Source organism: Maniola hyperantus, chromosome 3 (assembly GCF_902806685.2).
Source record: "Maniola hyperantus chromosome 3, iAphHyp1.2, whole genome shotgun sequence".
Taxonomy (NCBI): Eukaryota; Metazoa; Arthropoda; class Insecta; order Lepidoptera; family Nymphalidae; genus Maniola; species Maniola hyperantus.
Genome location: NC_048538.1, coordinates 3,490,828 through 3,515,268, shown reverse-complemented (window position 1 = coordinate 3,515,268; position 24,441 = coordinate 3,490,828). Strand labels below are relative to the sequence as shown.

The 24,441-nt window shown below is 35.4% G+C and overlaps 3 protein-coding genes across 3 annotated transcripts in view; 2 read left to right on the top strand and 1 right to left on the bottom strand.

Moving 5' to 3' along the window:
* Positions 1-2,819, bottom strand: LOC117996383 (probable RNA-binding protein 18). The gene is made up of 4 exons (XM_034984443.2): positions 2,601-2,819; positions 2,312-2,397; positions 1,371-1,581; positions 1-714 (listed from the first exon to the last, which is right to left on the bottom strand). The coding sequence occupies exons 1-4, from the start codon at positions 2,613-2,615 to the stop codon at positions 442-444; spliced, it is 585 nt and encodes a 194-aa protein (XP_034840334.1). The 5' UTR covers positions 2,616-2,819; the 3' UTR covers positions 1-441.
* Positions 2,820-3,236: 417 nt separating this feature from the next.
* On the top strand, positions 3,237-4,637 carry Polr2M (RNA polymerase II subunit M). Its single transcript, XM_034984440.2, has 2 exons — positions 3,237-3,840; positions 4,101-4,637. Exons 1-2 carry the CDS (start codon positions 3,348-3,350, stop codon positions 4,562-4,564), a joined length of 957 nt encoding a protein of 318 aa, XP_034840331.1. The 5' UTR covers positions 3,237-3,347; the 3' UTR covers positions 4,565-4,637.
* A 1,246-nt stretch (positions 4,638-5,883) lies between these two features.
* LOC117996377 (SEC14-like protein 2) overlaps positions 5,884-24,441 on the top strand; it is a 37,966-nt gene continuing 19,408 nt past the window's right edge. The window contains exon 1 of the mRNA XM_034984437.2: positions 5,884-6,245. Coding sequence (XP_034840328.1) covers positions 6,183-6,245 — 63 coding nt within the window. The 5' untranslated portion in view covers positions 5,884-6,182. The remainder of the gene's footprint in view (positions 6,246-24,441) is intronic.

Sequence of the window (24,441 nt, the reverse complement as noted above, 5' to 3'; positions counted from 1 at the left end):
TTTCTGGTCCCATGTCTGTCGCGCGTGTGGTGCGGCGCCGCACGACGTCGTAACGCATCGTATGGCATGGTGCAGCAATTTCTATGTAGGATGACCCAGTGACACCGCTCAGGCGCCGCACCGCCAACGCAAAGTTTGTTGTGGGCTCTTCTCAGACCTGGGCGCGTTTGGTACCCACGTAGCTTTAGTTTTTAAGTTCGCGTAAAAATTATCACCACTATATCATCTTACCAATGCAACAACCGACTTTCAAAAAGTGTAATTTATTACCTATTTTGAATAAACCATTTGATTTGTTTTGAACGCATCATGTGGCCAGTGGCTTCACTTAATGCAACTTTAAAAAAAAGTTAGTTAATTGAACACTATTTTCTTACCACAAATGAACTATAATTTTACTAACTACTTATAAATTACGTAAAGCGCAGACTTAGAATTAATTTATCTTTTCTTATGATATGGATGTCTCCGTTTAAATGCACTTTGAGTTTTATTTGGAGGCTGATGATGTCTAGTCTGATACTGTGAGATGATAGGCGTCTCGTTGGCAGCGAGTTTGTTGATCACAAAGTCGTCTCCGGCTTTCGTGTTTTCCATCATCTTGAGCTTGGCTTCAATGGACTGGATGGCTGTCTTTTTGCTGAGTTTCAACTCTGGTTTGACTCCACTTAGCGCTGCTATGCCCAACTCTGGCTTTGGCTTGTCTTGGTCATCCTAAAAAAACACAAAAATTATGCTAGGGTTATAACTCAAATTAGCCTTTGTCCTTCCCAGGGATGCAAGCTATTACCAAAATTCGTTAAAATCGGTTGAACGGATGGGCCGTGAAAAGCTAGCAGACAGATAAGACAGACAGACACACTTTCGCATTGAAAATATTAGTATGGATTGATATTAAAAGACTTCAACACACATTTTTGAAAATTTTACGGAGAACTCTTAAGATATGCAGATGTCCACACGATGTTATTAAAACTCAGAAAAGCTAGAGGTGCATTGAACCTCAGATCTCCCGAATAGAAGGCCAACGTCTTAACTACTGGGCTACCATTACGCTCGCGTCTCAGATAAGAATCAAAACTACCTGTTTTTATTGTTTACTAGCTTATTTCCGCGACTTCTTCCGCGTGGACAACACAAATTGCAAACTCCTATTTTTCCCCTTCAGGAGTTGAATTTTTAATAAAAATCCTTTCTTAGCGGATGCCTATGTAATAATAGCTATCTGCATGCAAAATTTCAGCCCAATCCGTCCGTCAGTCAGTCACCTTTTCCTTTTATATATTAAGATTCTTCTTAGAATACATTTATAACATGTCATGATGATTTGGAGAGTCGCCACTGCACGTAACCATAAACTTATTACTTACTGAAGTGTTCTTAGCGAACTTAACACATATCCTCTTTGAACCCAAGAGCTGTCCATTCAAGGAGTTCATGGCGTTGACGGCGTCCTGCTTCAGCTTATACGTGACGAAGGCGAAGCCCCGCGGCTGGCCGGCGTTTGGCCCGCTGCGGTGGAACAGCATGTCAAACTTCTCGATAGTGCCATACACGCGGACCATTTTCAGTAGTTGATACCGGTAATAAGAAAAGGTTTTGTTTAATCAATTGTTAATTCATCCATATTTAATATTATACATACGAAAGTGTGTTTGTCTATCTGTCTGTCTGCTAGCTTTTACAGCCCAACGGTTTAACTGATTTCGATGAAATTTGGTACAAAGATAGCTTACATCCCGGGGAAGGACATAGGCTACTTTTTATCGCAGAAAATTCAAGAGTTCTCACAGGATTTTTAAAAACCTAAATCCAAGTCACGGCATCATCTAGTATTTCATAAAAGCATGTTACACTATCAATGTAGTATCCTGATTCTCATATCCCAGAATTTCAAGAACATCCAGTTACCAGTCTACATTGTGATACTATTAATCATCATCATGATCAACCCATCGCCAGCTCAGTACAGAGCATGGGTCTCCTCTCAGAGGGAGAAGGGTTTTGGCCATGGCAGGTTTCCTCACAAGATTTCCTTCACCATTAAAGCAAGTGATATTTAATTACATAAAACGAACATAACTCTGAAAAGTTAGAAGTGCGTGCCTGGGATTGATTCCCGACCTCTGATTAAGAGGTGGACATTCTAATCACTACGCTATCACAGCTTACTGTTAATGCTATCACTATTTCCTCGATACAGATTACAGAATAGTGATTGCACATATTGCTTGATAATATGGACAATAGAGTAAGTTACATCTTTTACGGTTGAGGTATCTAATCTAGTCCAGTAATTAATAAAACATACTCATTAACCCGCAAATCCAGATTTCCTATCCAAAGCCTTTTGTCACACCTTTCAGTTTGCTGAATAGGATCCAAATGTAGTGGAAGCTGTAAGAAAAACATATAAATTATTAAATAATTACTGTCTTAAACTGGCTTTATGACTAGGTCTGGATTCTAGCCCTTAAATTACACATTCACCGCAGAAATATAGCCAATAAGTATAACAAACCCACGCAATAGTCTAATGTATGCCTTTAAAAACACTGGTTTAGTTAACTGAATAAAATATTAACATGAGAAATACAAACCGTAGCCTCTTCCATGATTTTTCTTCTCTTCCTGATTATCACAAGTTTAGGCTTTGAAGTTTGATGAGCAGTCACATTATCAATTAAATAACCTCATGTTCAGATTAATTACAATAGTGAACAATATTTTTTAAGTAACTTAACACAAAACAAATTATTTTACACCATATTTTTATTGATTTTTTCTCTTGGAATCACAGACCAATAACATATCTTGGAATTTTTTGTTAGAGATGTGCACAGAACACACCCACAGAATACATTTACTCCTTGATTTACTCCAAATTCCAAGGAACACGGCTCAGAACAAGGACGCAGTAGCCCTATTGTGACACTTACTGTTAGAGCGAGATAGCTAAATGCATTTAAGTTCTTATTAGAACGTGACAAAATGATTATGTTTTATCCTTATCACCGTGGCCACTTTTTTTTTGTTTGCCAAAATGTATTTATACGTGAGTATTTGGCAAACAACGTGAAGTGTAGAAGGAATGACATTACAAGTAAGAAAATCTCGAAAATCTGCTTGAGCGAGAGGGACTGAGGGGGCCACGCGAGTTGCAAATCTGGACATATCTGTGGAACACGGAGATGTGAAGTCATAGTAAAAAGTACTCTGTGGTTCAAAATCTCTATGCATAGATAATAGGCCTCTATGTTTCAAAACACAAAAGTGCTCAAGTTATTCGTATTTATTTTTATTTTAATTTTGCCAATGATTAAATAATTCTTGATTTGCTGTAAAGTATGACTGTTGCACAAAAAATGAAGAAGATAAACAGAAGAATCCCTGGTATTTTACCGCCACCTCCAAAAAGTGAAATCGATGGCAAAATCGAAAACGTATCGGCTAAATCCATTTCAGAATTAATGGAAATTCGGGATCGGCAGCTAAAACTTTTAAACAACAAAAGTTTCTTGAATAAACTCGCGGATAAAGGGGCAAAGATTCAGGAATTTTACGACAAAATAGTTTTAGAAATAAAGGCAAAACAACAGGTAGAGCAAACTTGTCGCTTATTCAACGATATGAGCATTACTTCTGACAAAGATTCAATACAAAATGTAGAATGGGAAGGTATGATCCAAAGTCATGAGAACACCTACTTAGATTCTGATGACGACAGTGAACCTGAAGATGCCTTGCACATTATAAGTCAAAGCACATCCTATGAAAAGAAAGTTAAAGTTTTACAGCCCGAAAAGGCATTGATAACTTCTGAAGATCTGTTAAGTTTAGGTAAGATTTTATATTAATTTAAGGTAGACCTCTATAGTCCTTCAGTCAATGGTAATAGTAAGTTGTAAGCTAGAACTTGGCTAACTTGTTACACAAATTGAAATATCCATTAGTGCATATGTCAAATTGTAAACTCATATTTTTTTAACACTACACAATACATTTTATTTAGCAATTGGCTACTTATTTGAAAATAAGTTTTCTGTTTCAATTAACAAATAGACAATTCAAAATTTTCAAAGTAATCAATTTTTTTCTAGGTGAGACTCCTTATGTAAAGAACATAGTTGAAAATACTGAATACAATATAAAACCTAAGAGCACAGGTCAATTTAAACCGTACAGGACAACCATATCAGATGTACATAACCCAGATAAAGAAATACTTAGAAAACAGAATAAGCATTGGGAGGTGACTGCTGCGACACCACCTCCCATAGTACATGGTCCCGCAAAACCCTTGACTTTAGAGGAATCCTTAAATCTTCAAAAGGAACATTATAAGCATATGAAAGTAGTTGAAGCGCAGCATGCAGCAGAAAAATTGTTCGCTCGGACAGGAATAAAAATGGCCCAATTACCTGAAGATAGTTCTAAGTTTGGAAACTATAGGTCTGCAAATAGTGATGATTCAAATTCTGATTCTGATGTTGAGGGTAGTGATAAAGAAATACTTGACGAAGAACCAGAAAGAGGGGGTGTTGTCTTTACAGTTATGAAATAATCAATGTGCTAGGCGTAAAATGATTTATTTTTACTAAGAATTCATTTTTTTAAATTATGATCCCTTGTTATAATTACCTAAATGTTTTCTTTTCAAGTTTAAACCATCAATGGCACCGATTCTGAGCACAACCTAATTTTAGAGTATTCGCATGCTCTTCTTACAAATGTAATATGAAAAGGACGGACACAGTTTGACAGTTCTAAATTTAATTTTTAGATGGTAAAACCCGTGATTTTAGCGCGCAGTCGCGAACCTACTCTTTAAAATTGTATTGTGCACTAAAATTTAGAATCTTTAAATGTGAAAGTCATGTTCCGTTCCTTTTTTAGCATTAGTAAAAAGAAAAGGATGCAGATACTCTAAATTTAGTTTAGAGAGAGACTAGAGAATCGGGGCCATTTATTAAATTAAGTATTCCTGCTGTATTCATTTTATTAAGACATACATTTTCTCCCCGAAAATTAAACAGCATCCAAGCACATGAGCACCCAAGACTACAGTGTATAAACTATAAAGGGAGAGGCTACCTCTAGGACCAAGTCGCGAGCATCACCTGACACCTAGTAATTATATTTTGCTTCCTGCCTTCTAGAAATCTTTACTTTATAAATTACCCCTGCAACTGTAGGTATATACATTTTCCCTGTGGTAATTTCCTGTGTCACCATAACTTTACTAAATCAATAATTTTCATTCCAATAACCTTGCTCTAAAATTAAAATACCTGCTCCAACAGAAATGGCGTTACGTAAAAAAACTGGCCAAGTGCGAGTCAGGATCGCGCAACTATGGTTCCGTACTACAGTCGTATTTTTTCGATATTTTGCACGATTATTCAAAAACTATGATGCATAAAAATCTACACTGAACCAAAAGCTTAATTTGCTTAAAAATTAAGTAAGGAACCCTAAAAATTTCTAAAAAGCGATGACAATCTACTGTAACTTGAGTTAGACGGCGTGTCGGCCACCTATACGCGAAGTCAGGAGCTCAATTAATATTAAGTAGGTACCTTCCTTAACAGTAAAAACCTCCAATCCAGCAAAATGTTGTCAAAGGAGTATGAAATCTGCCAATCCGCACTTGGTCAGAGTGGTGGACTAAGGCCCTCATTCTGAGAGGACACCCTGTGCTCAGTAATAGGCCGGTGGCGATGAATTTATATTTGTAATGTGGTAATAAATACTATCGTAATGTGATTCAATGATAAAGTATGAACTAGCATAACTAGGTATTTCCATTCCTCAAGTCAAACCCACTGAGCCATAGAGGCATATAAAATAAAACCGCGCATGCCTGTAGCCTTCACTAATAACACGCAAGCGCGAGTGTGTCGATTGTTTACTTACAAAAAATCTTCCCACCATGTTCCTAAGTCCTATATCTACTCATGTGTCCTAACCATACGGGCCATGAAACCAGTCATAATAATAATTATGAAGCAGCAACTAGTCAATCTAGAATCGTTTTGTATCAAACAAAGCCTGCACTGCACACGTAAACAAAGATACAAAAGTAAAACATTGGTGTCCGCGCGCGCGAGGTAGTCGCACGCTTGTTTCGCTGCGAAGCGTGTATTAAATAGTGTATCGGAAATATTTATTATATTTGTGAAATGGCACCGGTTTCTAACTCGGTTGTTGGTATAGATGATGACCAGCGCTTTGCCCTTATGAAGGTACGTCTTTGTGAAACGCCTTTGTACTACTATAACGTAGGATTGCTTATCTAGGGGAATGTAAATGCAAATGATTCAGTTGTTTTCCGGTAGAGTGTTGAATTTGTGTTAGAAAAATTAATTGTGCTGCAGATGCAGCATTATTTTAATTTAATAACAGTCTATAGATAGTATTTGGGTACCATTGCAAAATTGTAAGGTTCGTTCAGTTTTATCTGAGTTATTTAAGGGCTTATTCCACCTTTCTAAATCCTACGTCCTAAATGGTATAATAGTTACCGTCAAACTAGCCAAGACAGCCTTAAATTGTAGTCATGGTATTTTCCACGTATTTTTAAGAGTTATATTGAAAAAACGATGTGGGTAAAGTCCGGATTACTTTGCCCGCCATCAAAATCGAACAAATTTTGGTTTAAATATTAATTTATAAAAAAAAATTACATAGCGAATTTGTTTATAAATTGCTTTTAGGGCAAAGTATCATTGAATGGCAAAGTTGGCTAGTTTGCCGGTAACTATACTACTTAGGACGTAGGATTTAGGAAGGTGGAAGCCCTTTACTTATTATTACACTTTGCCTAAAAAGTAGTCTTGAGGGGCAAGCAAAAGCAACACGGGAACGTACCTAAATCCAGGAGCAACGTAAATCTGTCAAATTGTATCGATGATTTGGATTTTTTTTTAATATAAATAAATAGCGAGTAAATGAGCAGGCGAGTCACCTGATGTTAAATAATTACCGCCGCCCATGAACATTTGTAGCACCAGAGGAACCGCCAATGCGTTGCCGGCCTTTCAGGAATTTGTTGGTCCGCCGCGCCCCTTAAATAGCCCAATGTTATAATCTAGTGGGAACATCGTCGAAGGGAGTTCCACAGTTTCCATGTTCGTGAAAAAAAGGATCTGGCACAACGGACAGTCAAAGTACACCAGGCACCCAGGTGGTGGGTGACTGGTGAGGGTGAAATTGCTTACGGTGGCGTGCGGTGCGGTTGTAGAAAAATGAGGGCGGAATGAGGTCAAACAGCTCTTCAGAGCACTCCCCATTATAAAGGCGATAGTACACGCAAAGAGAGCTTACGTTTCTGCGGTGCCACGCAAAGAGAGCTTACGTCTCTGCGGTGGTCCAGGCTTTCCAACGAGCGGATGATTGAACTTTGTGATTTGACAACACCTAAATTCCAGTGATCTATAAAGTGAGGATCTATATGGATTAGAAAATTTGGTAAACAAAACTAATAACAAATACGAAAAATAATCTTGATAATCTTGATGCCTGAAATAAATATGATGTCCTCATAAATATTTCAGGCACCTAAATTGCTCAAATTGTACAATCAGTGAATGAGTGGGAGGGAGGTCAGTAAACAACATAATTAAGACAGTCAAAATAGGAAGGAGAGAATTACGCAAGTGTCCCGAATGTGGCTCATAACTAAATTGACTGCGGTCTTTGAGGAGGAAATTGTGGGAGACTGGCTGTTCAAGCAATGGTTGGGCCTAAATTGAGGTTAAGATGTTTGCTCCCGGCGTAATGAGCCTCGCGCCTTGTTTGACGCATCTATGCTACACAAATTGCATGAGCTACAAGAATCTACGCTTGTTTTAATCGTCTTCGTCTTGTCGATAGCTTCAATTAGCTCTAGATAAACGGCAGTGGTTTTGTTATATTACGGTGGGAACAAATAAAATTATGTTTGCATAAATCCCGACTATAGGTATATTTATTACTATAGCGCTTGGCTACAATCAGGTCTGCTGGCAAGTGATGAACTGATGATGCATCCTAAGACGGAGCTGCGCTCGCCTAGAGATGCCTATTCGTTCTGACTTGATTACTTAAAGGTTTATTATATTATAACCCATATTAAAATTAGAGGGGAAAACTGATGCCGGAAGGGCATTTCCATATCCTAGGAGCTCGAATCAGAAACGAGGAGGTAAAAAAAGAAGGAGATCTAATAAGAGTCCAGACATATCGTAAGTGTCACAGGATGTCCTACATGAAATAAATAAAATCATTTCATAATCTTGAAAGGCAATTTTGGTAAAATTTAAAAAAAGCCTGTATTTTTCAAAACATCTGGCTGATGCTAGAGGTCAACGAACGGTGTGCAGCTAGGTGCCGCGGGGTCATCAATTTTTCAAAATTTCGAAAACGCTTCATATAATAACGCTTCATAACGCTTAGGGACTTAACTACGTGGAAATTTTATATCCGATTGTACTTTTTCACAAATACACATTAATAGCAATAATAATAATTAAGTACCTAGGTAAATACCTAGGCTACACAAATAGCTAGCTGTGATAGCCTAGCAGTTAGGACGTCCGCCTTCTATTGGAGGTCGGGGGTTCGATCCCGGGCACGCACCTCTAACTTTTCGGAGTTATGTGCGTTTTAAGTAGTTAAATATCACTTGCTTTAACGGCGAAGGAAAACATCGTGAGGAAACCTGCATGCCTGAGAGTTCTCCGTAATGTTGTCAAAGGTGTGCGAAGTCTACCAATCCGCACATGGCCAGCGTGGTAATATTAGGTACTATGGCCAAATCCCTTTTTACTCTGAGAGGAGACCCGTGCTATGTAGTGAGCCGGCGATGGGTTGATCATGATGATGATGATTGATGAGGTACCTATACATACAATTATTTTGCAGTTTTATACAATTATTTTTTATACAATACAATTATTTTTTAGTTTTAGTTTTTTTGTAATAGTTATGTAATATTTTTGTGTGCAATAAAGTATTTCTATCTATCTATCTATCTATCTATCTATCTAGGTACTAAAATAAATCAGATGATATTAGTAAATTTCATTCAGTTAATTAAGGTAGGTAACAACTAACAATACAACTCGAAATAATTAGAATAGGCATAGCCTTTACTTCTCTACGAAGCTGAGTGTATGCATTCATAAATTGAACAAAATAAAATTCGCCGAAAAAAAATCATGATTTATTATTAGGTGTGCCAAAAATTTAGTATTCCCAGGACACAAGTAAATTAATAAAATAGGATTTAGATGCAAGCATAATATACGAGTTTTTGTGCGGCATAATTATTATAAACTTGCTATTGTACTGATTAAGTAATTGTACCTAATTTGCTTTATTAGTTTTAAAGAAATTGTATACGAGTGCACGACTATAATGATTTAACATGGATTTAACCGATTTAACTGACCGGGCAAGTACAATATATTATAGGTACCTATAATATGTAGGTATATATTTATATAAAAGTATAAAATAATAAATAAGGCACTTTGTATTTGCTTATGAAGTCATTTGACTTGATAACCTTTAGTAATTATATTCTTACCACCGCGCTCCAGCAGATGACATTTATGTTGCAAAAAATACAAAGTTACTTCAAGTACCTACCTAGGTATAAGAAAATTAAATCAGGTAAGCAGGTATTATTTGTAGAGAAAACAAGACAACATTTTATAGGTAGGTACAATTTTGCATTATTTCATATTTATATACACTATTAAGTAAGTAGGTATAGTATATTTTTATGATGTTGTGTTATATATTTATTTTAGTTCGTAATAAAAATTAAATAAAATCTTAAGTTATTTTTTATAGCCCATAATGACCTAGGAACTGCTAAGTGCAATTATACGCTTATAATATTATTTATTATATACCTGCTACGTTTAGAATATTTAAGTACCTAGTTATTCTGATTAGGTACATACAACATTGTTCGCAAGCTATTTTGTAACTAGCTTATTCCCGCGACTTCGTTCGCATCGACTACACAAATTTCAAACCTTTGAGCTGTACGTTGATCAGTCAGTCAGTCAGTAAATCAGATTTTCCTTTTACTTATTCATATAATATATAGATTAAAAGACTTGCAACAATAATATTATAATTATTTTGTTTTTTCTTGAAACAATTGGCCAATTTACTTTATGGCTGAGTTTCAGGATTACCTGTATAATTTTGAACAAAACTTTTCAAATCTTTTTATATTTCGGACCAGCAAATTCGCTAACTCATGTAACATTAGTAGGCTCTACATTGCTGCTTCACTGAGCGATATAAAAATAATATTTCGTAGTACCTAAACCTTAATGGATTAAAAGTAAATGTCAAATGAACTTGATGGCTTCCATTCAGTGATGCTCACTGAGTTAGCAAATAACTCCCCAGAGCTTCCAAGCTAGGATCGCTGTTTGATAAGGTAAGTAGGTATCTGTATAGAGAGTAGGTACCTCCATACAGATACCTACTTACCTAATATTAGCAACTACTAATTAACGCTTACTCTTATGAGCAAGAATTTCAGCATGAGCAGCCCCGACGCCCGTACCGTCAAACTGTTGGTTCTATAGGTAAATTTGTCGGCCTAAACATAACTAAAAAATACTTATGCCCGCATTTTCCACGCTATTAACCACTTCTTAAATGTTATGAAATCTGCCTCTCTCTTAGCCTTAATGCACATAATATTGCGTTGAGCGCGCATCTCTACGCACATACTTATTATGTATCATTTAAAGTAGGAAACTTATAATGAGGAACACTTTAATAGCTACAAATTACAATAAAAAATTGTGCAGGTACTATGTTATCTTTCAACGAAATATGACTTAAATACACTTTGTTTCTGAATACCTTAGATATTGAAGATAAAAGCACAAAGAGTGGAAGAATGTGTACTGCGCTCACGTTGCATGCGTTTTTCGAATGAAATTAGGTCGTACCTACGATCACATACGAATAAGCACGAAAAAGCACGAACAACCCGATCCTTTAGGTTAGTGATTGTAGGTACAATGAAATATTTCACTTGATACGAAACTCTCATCTCATGGTAATTTTTTTGGGTTTTTTGTTTATGTGCGTCATAATATTAGCGAATTTTTTCCTGGTGAATCGAATATTCCTTAGTGAGTTCGAGAAAAATAGATACACTTTGTTACTGTAAGCACAGAATATAATATAATAGAACCTATAACGTACAATGTGAAGCCATTTGTAAATCAGTAACTGCGTTACAACAGCGGCGCCCAATCTTGGTATCCGACGCCAGTGTCGCCTTCCATGGCCGACAATTGTCGCTGATGCGTTGCGAATACTAATCGTTATAGTATTACGCATTAGATTTGATTTATATAGAACATATATCATGTGTCCTCCTTCGCATTTTTTGTATTATTCGTGAATTCCTTCAAGCATGTATTACTACGTAAAAAACTACACTCACTCCCCCGCACCCGCAACACATGAGTAGGTGTGCCCGCAACGTAAGGGTAGGTTTAAACTGTTTCCTTATTATATAAGTGTAATTCTAATCCACGCCTAGTGGATTGGAGTTACGCTTAGATGAAAAGCCTTTGATTTTTAGGGTTCCGTACCTCAAAAGGAAAAACGGAACCCTTATAGGATCACTTTGTTGTCTGTCTGTCTGTCTGTCTGCCTGTCTGTCTGTCGGTCTGTCAAGAAACCTACAGGGTACTTCCCGTTGACCTAGAATCATGAAATTTGGCAGGTAGGTAGATCTGATAGCTGACATTCGGGGAAAAATCTAAAAACCGTGAATTTGTGGTTACATGACACAAAAAAAATTAAATTGTGGTCATGGACTAATAATTGGTATTTTCAATTTTCAAAGTAAGATAACTATATCAATTGGGGATCATATGAAAGGTCTTCACCTGTACATTCTAAAACAGATTTTTATTTATTTTAAGAAATTAAGAAATTAAGAAGACGTAGCGAAGAATGTGTATAACAGCCACCAAAATTATTACCTTTATTCTAATAGTTGAGTACCTAAATAATATAATCATGGTGGAAACTCTGCCGAAGACTTACCCACTTTCAGGCTATTTCGTCAAACCATTTGTATCTTTGGCTACACTAAGTCTAGTAGAATGGCATTATGGCAATATTTATGCAAGTTAGAAATAAGAAAATTAAAAACGTAACTAGTTCTTATAGTAAACACTACGAAGTCGGGATAGAAACGTGAATATGCAACCAACACTTTCCCTATTTAGGTGTTTCAACTTTCCATTTACTTTAGATATCCTAATTCCTACTAATGTTGCCCGCAAGAAGTGCAATTTACTTTACAAAGATACGCGGTGGTAAGTAGGTAGATATCATACAAAATTACGTACATTAAAATAACATTACATACGAGTAATTTATTATTTTCTCCCATTTTCTCCTATTCTTTAAACTCCGTCGTAGTAGCCGTTTGGAAAGACACCATTATTGTAGATTAAAAAAAAATATAAATAAAATTTAAGGATACATATTATAATGTATTTTTAAACCTTTTTATAAAACCTTTTTGTTGTATTTTTAAAATAATATATAGATAATACATAAATGATATGAATAATACACTATACCTAGTAAGTCATTGGTGTCGAATGTTGCTGTTATTTGGTTAGTGATGATAGTGTAAATTATCATTGTTAAGGTTATTATATATTTTTTGCTGATTTTAATCGTTGTGATATCCTTGAACGTCTGATTTCCACCTTAAAATAATATGATTGTATGTTAATTTTTATGAATCAAGTATATTCAAAAAGATAATCCTTAAAATTTAATTAGCAATAGGTACGCACTAGTATCTTAACTTTAGAGGGAAATATATAATTTTTTTAACATTTAATCGTAGCCACATTCTTGAATGACCAGTTTCTGTTATTAAAAATATGAAATTGTATGTTAATTATTTATTAATTAAATAAGTATACTTAAAGCTAACTATTGAGTAATTTTATTTTTAAAATGTGTAATAAAGTAATATTAAAGTAATATTATCTTAACTAAATATTACGCGTCATTCGTTGATGTCCTCAAATTAATTTCATAAAACATGGTATTAACAATAGATGACGATGGATTAAACTAGGTAATCAATTATTAAAAACAAATTATTACGATAATGCTCGAGTTTATCACTGTTTTTGGTCTGATTGCTAGAAACAATCAAATTGATCAAAAACGTAAGTATAATAATCTAAATTTATAATACTTATTAATTAATTATTATTACTTAGTGGATTGTTGGATAATATTTTTCGTACCTACTCGTATTAGTAATTTGCATTGATAAATGATTTAACATTTAAGACGCTTATCGAGTATTTTTTTTGAGGATATAGGTACCTAAGTATATTTTCTTATAGAGTAATAAACATTAAGCATCTGTATTCTGTGATTTATTTCCTTTTAGTTTATTACAATTTCCACCGTAAGACTTGTTAATTATTATTTAATTTCAAATAAAATCTATTTTGTCTGAAAATACAATAAACAAAAATACCAAACTTATTCTATATATAACATAAAAATTACAGATCGAAAATATCATCTTAACCACCGCAACGAGGCAGGGTGCCCAGAACGCTGGCAGCGTTACCTAACATTAAGTAGATAGGTTATAGGTACATAATATTATAATATATAATTATAGATAGATTCGTGATATAGGTACCTAGGAGGTATCTACCTAGTTTCTAAACCTAGCAGACTTACTTGCACTCCATATGCCATTTTGAACTAAGCAGAACCTATTGAAATAAAAAATGCTTTTCTATTCTATTAATACATATGCGAGATAACACCAACTTGTTCGAGAAGTTTCTTGTAAACCAGTTTGATAACAGTTAAGGTCATTGTATTGCATTTTGACTGGCAAACAGATGTAAAGTGTAAACTTGTTATCATTCTTAATTCTTATGAAACAAATCAGTTACCTAGCTTATGCTTCGTCCGCGTAGACTACACAAACAAACCCCGATTTCACCCCCTTAGGTATGGGTTGAATTTTCAAAAATCCTTTCTTAGCGGATGCTTACGCCGTAATAGCTATCTGCATGCGAAATTTCAGCCCGATTCGTCCAGTAGTTAGAGCTGTGCGTTGATAGATCAGTCAGTCAGTCACCTTTTCCTTTTATATATTTAGATGAACTAAGGCTGACTAAGGTCCGATTAATTTAGATTGGTTAATATTTTTAGTTTTTTGCAAAACCTACTTAAGTAAAACTTCTTTAGGGGCAACTTCAGAGGTAACTCAGTTTTTTTCGGACGGAAGTACCTAACTAATCGAAGCTGCCAAACAGTTCAGCTGTTTTAGGGTTGCCATCTTTTATTTATCGAGGTGGTATACCTACCATGATAAAGTAGTTCATGCCATAAATTAAATGCTCTATTTTTTATTACTTTTTTTTTTTAAAGAATCTTTTACCGACTCATTTTCAAAAATGTACCTACCCAATAGATTGGTTAGGTAGGTACCTCTACTACGTAGGTAGTATACTTCAACCGCACGTAAAAATTACACGCACTAATTTTTTTATTGCTTTATTAATTGAAAAGATTTAAATACGTTATTTTAAATAATTTCTCTTACCAAATAATAGTTAATGGTGTTTTTATCAAGGCTTCTTACCTATAGTTACGGAACGGGTAGGTTGTCCAACTTCAAAGTAGTCTTCCGGACTTCCTATTTCGACAGAATCGACATTTGAATATACTTATTTAAGCTATTGCGAATGTGTAACAAGTAACAAAAAATTTGCATTTCAATTACATTTTTGCGTGTTACGCGTGTATTAAAAATACCCGTGTTAAATTTCTTATTACTTTGTTAGTAGTGTAAGTAGGTATGTGAATTTTTGAAAGAAATTCATTACAATTCTAGTTAATGTAACAAGTTACTATCGAGGCTATTCACCTAATCGTAATTAGGTAATAAAAAAAATTATGACTTGTTCCTTGTGTAATCTTTCGGCCACTAACATAAATACAAAATGCAATCACAGAAAATAATAAGTAATCTAGATATTGAATTATTAGAATACTAGCTGACGCCCGCGACTTGGTCCGCGTGGAATTAGTTTTTTAAAAATCACGTGGCGAACTCTTTGATTTTCCGGGATAAAAAGTAGCCTTTATCACTCTCCAGGTCTTTATCTATATCCATGCAAAAATCACGTTGCACCGTTGCGATGTGATTGAAGGACAAACCAACAAACAAACACACTTTCGCATTTATATAAGGGAACGGATTGCATTAATGATTTAGGTACTTTAATGTATACCTACCTGCTACATTTATAATCTAGGTAGGTACAATGCGCGAGATGTCGAGATGGTAATCGGGGTAAGGACGCCCCGCACACCCGCATAGCCCCCGCGCCATAGGGTGTGCGGGACGTCTCCTCGCCTCATACATCGATTACCATCTCGACCTGTCGCGAACTATAGGTACCTGTATCATTTCAAAATCTTACACAACATGTAATCTGCTATAATTGATAACTTTTATACGATTTTTAGGGTTCCGTACCTCAAAAGGAAAAACGGAACCCTTATAGGATCACTTTGTTGTCTGTCTGTCTGTCTGTCAAGAAACCTACAGGGTAGGTACTTCCCGTTGACCTAGAATCATAAAATTTGGCAGGTAGGTAGATCTTATAGCTGACATTTGGGGAAAACCCTGAAAACCGTGAATTTAGGGTTAGATCACACAAAAAAAAATTAAATTGTGGTCATGAACTAATAATTAGTATTTTCAACTTTCGAAATGAGTGACTATATCAAGTGGGGTATCATATGAAAGGTCTTAATCTGTAGTTTCTAAAACAGATTTTTATTTATTTTTATACATCATAGTTTTTGAATTATCGTGCAAAATGTCGAAAAAATACGACTGTAGTACGGAACCCTCATTGCTCGAGCCTGACTCGCACTTGGCCGGTTTTTTTTTGATAAATATTAAAGGGCACATGTCAGACTTTTACCCATAATTTTTTTAGTTTGTATTTAACTAGCTTATGCTCGTGACTTCGTCCGCGTGGACTACACAAATTTCAAACCCCTATTTCACCCTCTTCGGGGTTGAATTTTCGAAAATCCTTTCTTAGCGGATGCCTACGTCATAATAGCTATCTGCATGCCAAATTTCAGCCCGATCCGTTCAGTAGTTTGTGCTGTGCGTTGATAGATCAGTCAGTCAGTCAGTCACCTTTTCCTTTTATATATTTAAGACTAACATACAAAAATGATGTGAATTGTGTTTAAAGCAGGTAATATATTCCGATTTCCGTTAGAATTTCCATTAAAATTACGCATTATTTACTTACTTATCTGAGAATTATTATCAATGGTTGACGTTATAGGCTAATGATATCAAAGGTCAAAATAACTTTGCAAACATAGTTATTATAAACAATAGATAGGTAAGTAGTACACTTTAACATAGCTCAAAGTTCAAACACAATAATTTTTTCAAGCTCTACTTATAGTTCTATTTTATAAAATCTCGATCTAGCTATTTCTACTTACCAGAATATATTATGTAGGTACTCGTACTCTAGTTGTTAGGTAATGTCTGTGACATCCTGACAAGCTGGCTGTTAGGATCGATGTGTAGATGTACCAAAAAATAATGAGACTCGTAGATATTAGAGCTTCTCGTGATACCCGTGGGAGATAAAATTATGAGGAGTTAAAGATTGTTTTTAAACTCTTATATCCACTATTTTGCCCCACGCGCGATCGTAAATAATAACCCTGCAAACAGATGATCGCAGAAATGATTTTTTTGTGAACTCGAAGGGCCGTTTGAAAGTTTGTAAAGCATCAGAGAAAACGAAACTCTACGGCACTAACTATTTGATACTACATAATAATACGTACGCGACCAAAAGTGATGAACATCGATCTTTAGAAGGAGACAGCAGATTTGTAGAGCACTGTCTCGGTCGTTGAGACCGACAAAGCGTCATAATATGGGTATGAGTGACAGAGACAACGCTCTACAAAGATGAAAATGTCCTTCTAAAGGCCGATGCCGATGTTCATCACTTTCGATCGCGTACCTCTTTTTGTCACGTTAAAGGTACGATTTATCAAACACGCTATAATTATAGTAATTGATTGCCCTCATCTCATTAGATCAATGAGGTGAGTGCAATCAATTAGGTACTTAATATAAATAAATTACTAAATAATTCAATGCCTAATCTACTTAGGTAAACCCGCAAAATTGGTAACTAAACTGGCTATCAGTAGCCTCCTCTACAACACTATCGAATAATAAAAATAGAAATTAGATAGGTAAGTACATATTACTTATATATTGGTATTTATATTTACTTGCGCTTGACTCGATACCTAAGTAAGTTCATACTTGATTTACGTTCTAAGAAGCAAGATTATTTATCCAAAAGGCCTATTATTATATACAACACTAGCTGCCCTGGCGAACTTCGTTCCACCTAACAGTCGATTCAAATTTTTTAAATTTTTCTCTCCGTAAGAACCATCCTCGTACTTCAAGGAATATTATAAAAAAAGAATTAGCGAAATCGGTTCAGCTGTTTTCGAGATTTGCGACGAGAACACATTTAGTGATTCATTTTTAGGGTTCCGTACCTCAAAAGGAAAAACGGAACCCTTATAGGATCACTTTGTTGTCTGTCTGTCTGTCTGTCAAGAAACCTACAGGGTACTTCTCGTTGACCTAGAATCATGAAATTTGGCAAATAGGTAGATCTTATAGCTGACATTTGGGGAAAAATCTGAAAACCGTGAATTTAGGGTTAGATCACACAAAAAAAATTAAATTGTGGTCATGAACTAATAATTAGTATTTTCAACTTTCGAAGTGAGTGACTATATCAAGTGGGGTATCATATGAAAGGTCTTCACCTGTACATTCTAAAACAGATTTTTATTTATTTTTATGCATCATAGTTTTTGAATTATCGTGCATAATGTCGAAAAAATACGACTGTAGTACGGAACCCTCATTGCGCTAGCCTGCCTCGCACTTGGCCGGTTTTTATATTATAGAATACAATACGAAGATTGACTGACAATCACCTTTAATATTCGTGAGACAGTAATGTAGGTCAAGTCCACATGACCAACATGACTTCAAGTTCACACTTTTGCCCATAACTTCACGTAAACGTATTTATGTAACGTAATGTATACTTATAATAATATAATCAATCCAGTACAAATATCACAAAAACCTGTTCATTATAGTTAAATAAAAATAATAAGTTGAATAAAATAAAATAAGTAGGTACCTACTTAAGCTACTTTACGAAATTTTCGATGCTTATGAGATTAGGTAATATTATTGAATATTTATTTGGTAAATTAATATTTACTTAATGCTTGAATGATTGGCTTTATAACAAAAGTATGACTATGTATTATAGAAAATACGTGAAATTGGTTATTATTAGGGTTCCGTACCTCAAAAGAAAAAAGGATCCCTTATAGGATCATTTCGTTGTCTGTCTGTCGTGTCTGTCAATAAACTCATTGGGTACTTCCCGTTAACCTAGAATCATGAAATTTGGCCGGTAGGTAGGTCTTATAACACACGAAAAGGGAAAATTGAAAACCGTGTATTTGTGGTTACATCACAAAAAATGTGTTCATGAACAAATAAGTAAGTAGGTTATAGTTCTTTCAACTTTTAAAGTAAGATTACTATACCAAGTAGGGTATCATTTATGAAAGGGCTTTACCTGTACATTCTAAAACTTATTTTTATGCATAATAGTTTTTGATTTATCGTTCAAAATATTGAAAAAATACGACAGTAGCGGAACCCTCAGTGCACGAGTCTGAATCTCACTTGGCCGGTTTTATTGTGTGGATTCCAGGTCAAGTGTGTATCTAAAGTTCGAGGTCACACAAGATGCCGATGCCGGCTTGTCGGCATCAAGTAAAAAGTGGGACTGCTATTTATATGAGTAAAATTTAAAAAATAAAATATTCTGACTACCTATTGACAGACTTTCATAAGAATTTAAATCGTAGGTGCTTGATAATACATCATCATGATCAACCCATCGCCGACTCACTACAGAGCACGGGTCTCCTCTCAGAGTGAGAAGGGTTCTGGCCATAGTCTACCACGCTGGCCAAGTGCGGATTGGCAGACTTCACACACCTTTGAGAACATTATGGAGAACCAAAAACGCACATAACTCCGAAAAGTTAGAGGTGTGTGCCCGGGATCGAAACCCTGACCTCCGATTAGAAGGCGGACGTCCTAACCACTAGGCTATCACAGCTTGATAATACATTTGAACAAATTACGAAAAAATACAAATGGATAAGTAATTGCATAGATATGCGTTTTATGTAAGTATTTCAAGATAAAGAATTGATCGCGAAATCATTTGAATAATTTATTATATGAAATGTCATTTTCGATTTTCGATATTAATCGAAATTAATCGATTTCGGTATTTAAAAAAATTAAATAACTCTGTAGCAGTAATGGGTCGATTTGTAACACCAAATCAATTTATATTCATTTAGACATAGCCATTAGCATGCAAATATTATACATAATTGTCAGATACTGCAATAAAATTTTGCATTCACTGCATCGATACTGCGTCCCACGGTTTGCTAAGACCATTCTTTACACATATTATGTATTAATTAAATATTGTTTAGGTAGGTAGCCAGTGGCAGTGACCATCCATCTTTATACTTATAAAATAGGTACAAGATGCTTCCGCGATATCATCCGCATGGATTTACAGTTTTTAATAATCCCGTGGTAACTCTTTGATTTTACGAGATACAAAGTTGAAAGTAGCCTATATGTCTCCGACCTCCCTGGCGCAGTGGTGAGCGCTATGGTCTTATTAGTGGGAGGTCCCGGTTTCGATTCCTGGCAGGGGTTCAGAATTTTATAATTTCTAAATTTCTGGTCTGGTCTGGTGGGAGGCTTCGGCCGTGGCTAGTTACCACCCTACCGGCAAAGCCGTGCCTCCAAGCGATTTAGCGTTCCGGTACGATGCCGTGTAGAAACCAAAGGGTATGGGTTTAATAAAACCTGCCTTATCCCTTCCAGGTTGGCCCACTATCATCTTAGACTGCATCATCACTTACCATCAGGTGAGATAGCAGCCAAGGGCTAACTTGTATCTGAATAAAACAAAAAAAAAATCTACGCCAATATCTGCGATGCAAGCTATCTCTGTTCCAAATTTAGTCAAAATCGGTTAAGTGGATGGGCCATGAAAAGGTAAGGGACAGACAGACAGACAGACATACTTTCGCATTTATAATATTCGGTATGGGAAACTGTCTGACATATCAACGTACAGCGCAAACCGCTGGGTCTAGAAACTTGAAAAAGTGAGTCTGCTGTATAAAATGTAGATTTCCACTAAGAAAGTACCTATTGTGATAATTTAAATTAGAACGGAATAAAAAACCTGAATTCTCGCGGACGTTAGTGTGTGATTCTGACGCGATTCGGTATGTTAGTAAACCAGAGGCGGATTAAATGTTATGAGCGCCCTAGGCAAGCACCTCAAATTTTACTAACTTCGAAATAACGAGTCATCGTCTCATTGCATAGTTGGTAGTTGGTGATTATAATTATTTATGTGAACGAGTGGAGAACATCACGCCATGACACTTTGCTATATTATTAAAGAAGAGGCAGTGTCGGTCACTCCAAGATAATATCACAGCCTTGAAATATACAGTCCAATTACGAATGTACTTGTACAGTACCCGTAGTATAAGATTTTACGTCTCACCAAACGTTGCTAGAATTCGAGAGTCGAAACACAATAACATCAAAGTAAAATGGACCTAAAGAGCCTTGAATTGAAGTCAAATATTCAATGCCACTGATTTTAACTTCGCAATGTTTCCGCTTGGAGCGCTGGCTGTAGAAGTGTAGACAAATTTGAGCTTTAAAACGAGACATTTAAGATCCAGTTTACTGTAACGCGGAAGTATTTCGACTCTCGAATTTGGTTTGGTTTGGTGAGACGTAAAATCTTGTACTACCGGTACAGAGCAACGGTGGGGTGGGTTGCAGAGCGCGGGCGGCGCGGCCCGCTGCACACAGATTCGCGTAGTCTGTGTGATTGATGGACGAGGGTTTACGTGAGCGTGGTTTTAAATATTTTAAGTGTCGTTTAGTAAGTTCTATCATAAAATGGTGCATTACTGTTCTGTCTACGGATGCTATACGAATTCTAAACAGAACAAGGGTCTAAATTTCACCGATTTCCCCGCGATGCGAGGTATTTTAATCCCAATTTTGTGACAACCCTTGCATATTTGCGTAGGAACACGTATATACCTACACGAGTGGCGGCATCGCTAGACTTCAAAGGCGTCGAACAACTGGTAGTACTTCGTTAAACTGTGATAATATTACTTCATCATTATCATCATGATCAACCCATCACCGGCTCACTACAGAGCACGGGTCTCCTCTCATAGTGAGAAGGGGGTTGGCCCCAATATAACTTAGTAGGGATAATTAGGTAGGCCAGGTAATGGAAATCTATGATCACCCGCGCCCCTTCGTAACCTCGCGCCCCTAGGCACGGGACTAGGGATAATCCGCCTCTGGTATGTAGTAAATGTAGCGAAGTCATAAAGCAAACCACAGCAACAGTCACTGTTACGGAATATTTCTGCGGCGTCCAACCATATCGCAAGTGTCTTTGAAGTTAGTACATACCAACCTGCGTGTTTCAATATTTTTGTCATCGCTCATCTAGTCAGTGGTCAGTGAGGTGAACAAACGTTTCATATTTTGCAAGACAGTCCTATTGTACTCGTTCCATGTACCTACCTACCTACAATAAGCAGTAGAAAAATCAACAGAAAGTCCAATAATGGTCGGAACATATAATATCAAGTGACCTAAGGCAAAGCCTCCCAACATAAAAGAATTGGGATGATGACTATGCCAAAAAAATAAAAGTTCGACCTATTAAATAAAGGGTCTTCCAAAATTCGTAAAATCCACGTCCGCTGTTCATTTTAAAATATCGATTTCATCAAAAAGTTCGTCAAATTACATCAAACCTTTATGACGTCACATCTGTGCATTTATACAAGCTCCCTTTACTAAGCAAGCGTTTTAACGTTTAACAAAAAGACAAAGTCAAAGTCAAAGTCAAATTATTTATACAGAATAGGGTCATATGTTAGGCTTACTGATGGTCAAAGTTATTAATTTTTAAGATCATATAGTAGTGATAATTAATTACGTACCTACTTAAAACTAAAGCTACAAGGGTTCCAAACGCGTCCAAGTCTGAGAAGAGCCCACAACAAATTCAGCTGGGTATTCTTATTCTTGACTAGTCGTCATCATCCCTATTACTAAATCTTAAATTATTATGCATAGTCCTCATCGATCCTGCAGCCGCACAATAGTTTAGTACAGACTGGATGATGCCCACGACTTTGTACCCAATTTCAATTTTCATTTATTGCATTTCCATAAACTACATCATATTAAGTATGTACAAAGTATTTTGGATACCCAGTTTGGGTGTAGCAATTTGGTCCTTAGACCTCTAGTATAGAGTCTAGAGGATATGATTGATTTCTTCCTGGTTCCCACTATAATATCCTTTATTGCGTTGAATATCTAGTCACCGTACTTGCGAAAATTATTATGTAGGTATGAACCACGCAAGCACAGTAATATGCGCTTATTAAAGTTTCATAAACTACATACAATTTTAGACATTTTAGTTTGAATACGTATACACATTCTAGTGAGTAGGTTATTACTTTAATTTATTCCACAAATTGCCCGTGTGTCTTCCTGTTAATGTAAACTATAATTTATAATATATTATTACAAGTAGATAGGTACATTATAGAATGGATTTGTTATATTAGATTGATCTATGTAGTAGTATGAACTATGAAAAATAACCCAAATTAATTGTAGGTAGGTACCTACTGTATGACGATTTTGAATTATTTTTTCCTCGGGACAAAAACCTTCATTCCAATAATTTCACATTGAAAATTTTAATTCATTTTATTAGCAGTTCTATGCAATGATAAAAATTGTACAAAATATATAATTGTACCTATTAAGTGGTTTTTCGTAGACCGGTGAAATTAAGCCCAATTTGGATAGTAAAAATCTATGGAAGTAAGTAACAACGACAAACACGTTAATTCTTTTTACTGTAGGTATACTTAACTGTTTAATTAGCTTATACAGGATTGCAAAATAATACTGAGCAAGGTCAAGGTGCAAGTTGCAACCGGTTGAAATCTCAATGCGCTTGCGCAAGCCAAAGCATGGGTGTGAGTTGGAGAATTTTATGGATTTTTTATTTTTTACTTGAAAATTTACGACTTATTAACGGAAAATTACGGAAAAGTACAAAAGAAAATCATAGAAACAAGTTTTCACAGGTAGAAAAAGATCAGAGGCGAAAGGTAAATAAGTAGAGTCCGAAATGTAAAATTTTGCTTTCATGGAATATTCCATTACTAACAACCGATTACAAAAAAATAGCTTTAACAAATTCACGTTTCAGCACCTACACATTTAAAAACTACTCTCACCTCCGAGTTATGAAACGCGTTTTAAAATTTAACTGCACCTCTAATTGTTTTGTGATTTGCATCTTGTCGAGATAGGAAACATCATAAAACTGCAACATATGTAATTTACGTAGGTACCTAACTACGTACATAGTACATACCTTGTACCTGTCTGATAGACTTTCTCCATTTATCATTAAAATTGACACGCAGCTGAACACCTGACTGCATGTGTTATGTAGTTATACTAAGTATAACGGATTTATGATTATTATAAAATAGTTATACTCTAATGATAATCGCGTTGATGGATATGATGATGATCATTAAGGCAGTGTGAGTAATTTTGAGTTATTTGTCTGTGGTTAGAACATGAGATAAAACTTATTTAGTGGGATTTTTTACTTTAGTTTTTTTGATGAGTTTTTCCGTGGGTTTTCCTCATCGAACTAACATTCTTAATACTAGAGAATCAAAGCTTTAACAAGAATAAAAACAAAAAAAAAACAATTCTATTAGGTAATTAAGGTTATAAAAATGTAATTGATAATTCTAATTTAATTTGATAATATTTTAACTCACGGCAAAAAGTATACCTAAGTAGAAGTATACCAACCAGTAAATATAATATTATGTCTACCTACCTAATTACGTAGGTAAGTAGGTAATATTTGGGTAGGTAAAAAAAAACGCAATCGCTTTTGCAATTAGATTAAAATAATTTAAAAGATAAGGTAGACAATAAAAAATTTGCTACCTACTTATTATGTATAACAGAACCGATAAGAGCTATAATATGATTTTTCAAGTAGAAACTATATAATATTATGTTGG

Coding starts and splice junctions, on each gene's coding strand:
- Polr2M (XM_034984440.2), top strand. CDS start 3,348: ATGACTGTTGCACAAAAAATGAAGAAGATAAACAGAAGAATCCCTGGT. Junction 3,841..4,100: donor TGAAGATCTGTTAAGTTTAG/GTAAGATTTTAT, acceptor ATTTTTTTCTAG/GTGAGACTCCTTATGTAAAG.
- LOC117996383 (XM_034984443.2), bottom strand. Junction 1,582..2,311: donor CTGGATTTGCGGGTTAATGA/GTATGTTTTATT, acceptor TTCTTATTACCG/GTATCAACTACTGAAAATGG. Junction 715..1,370: donor AGTTCGCTAAGAACACTTCA/GTAAGTAATAAG, acceptor GTGTTTTTTTAG/GATGACCAAGACAAGCCAAA.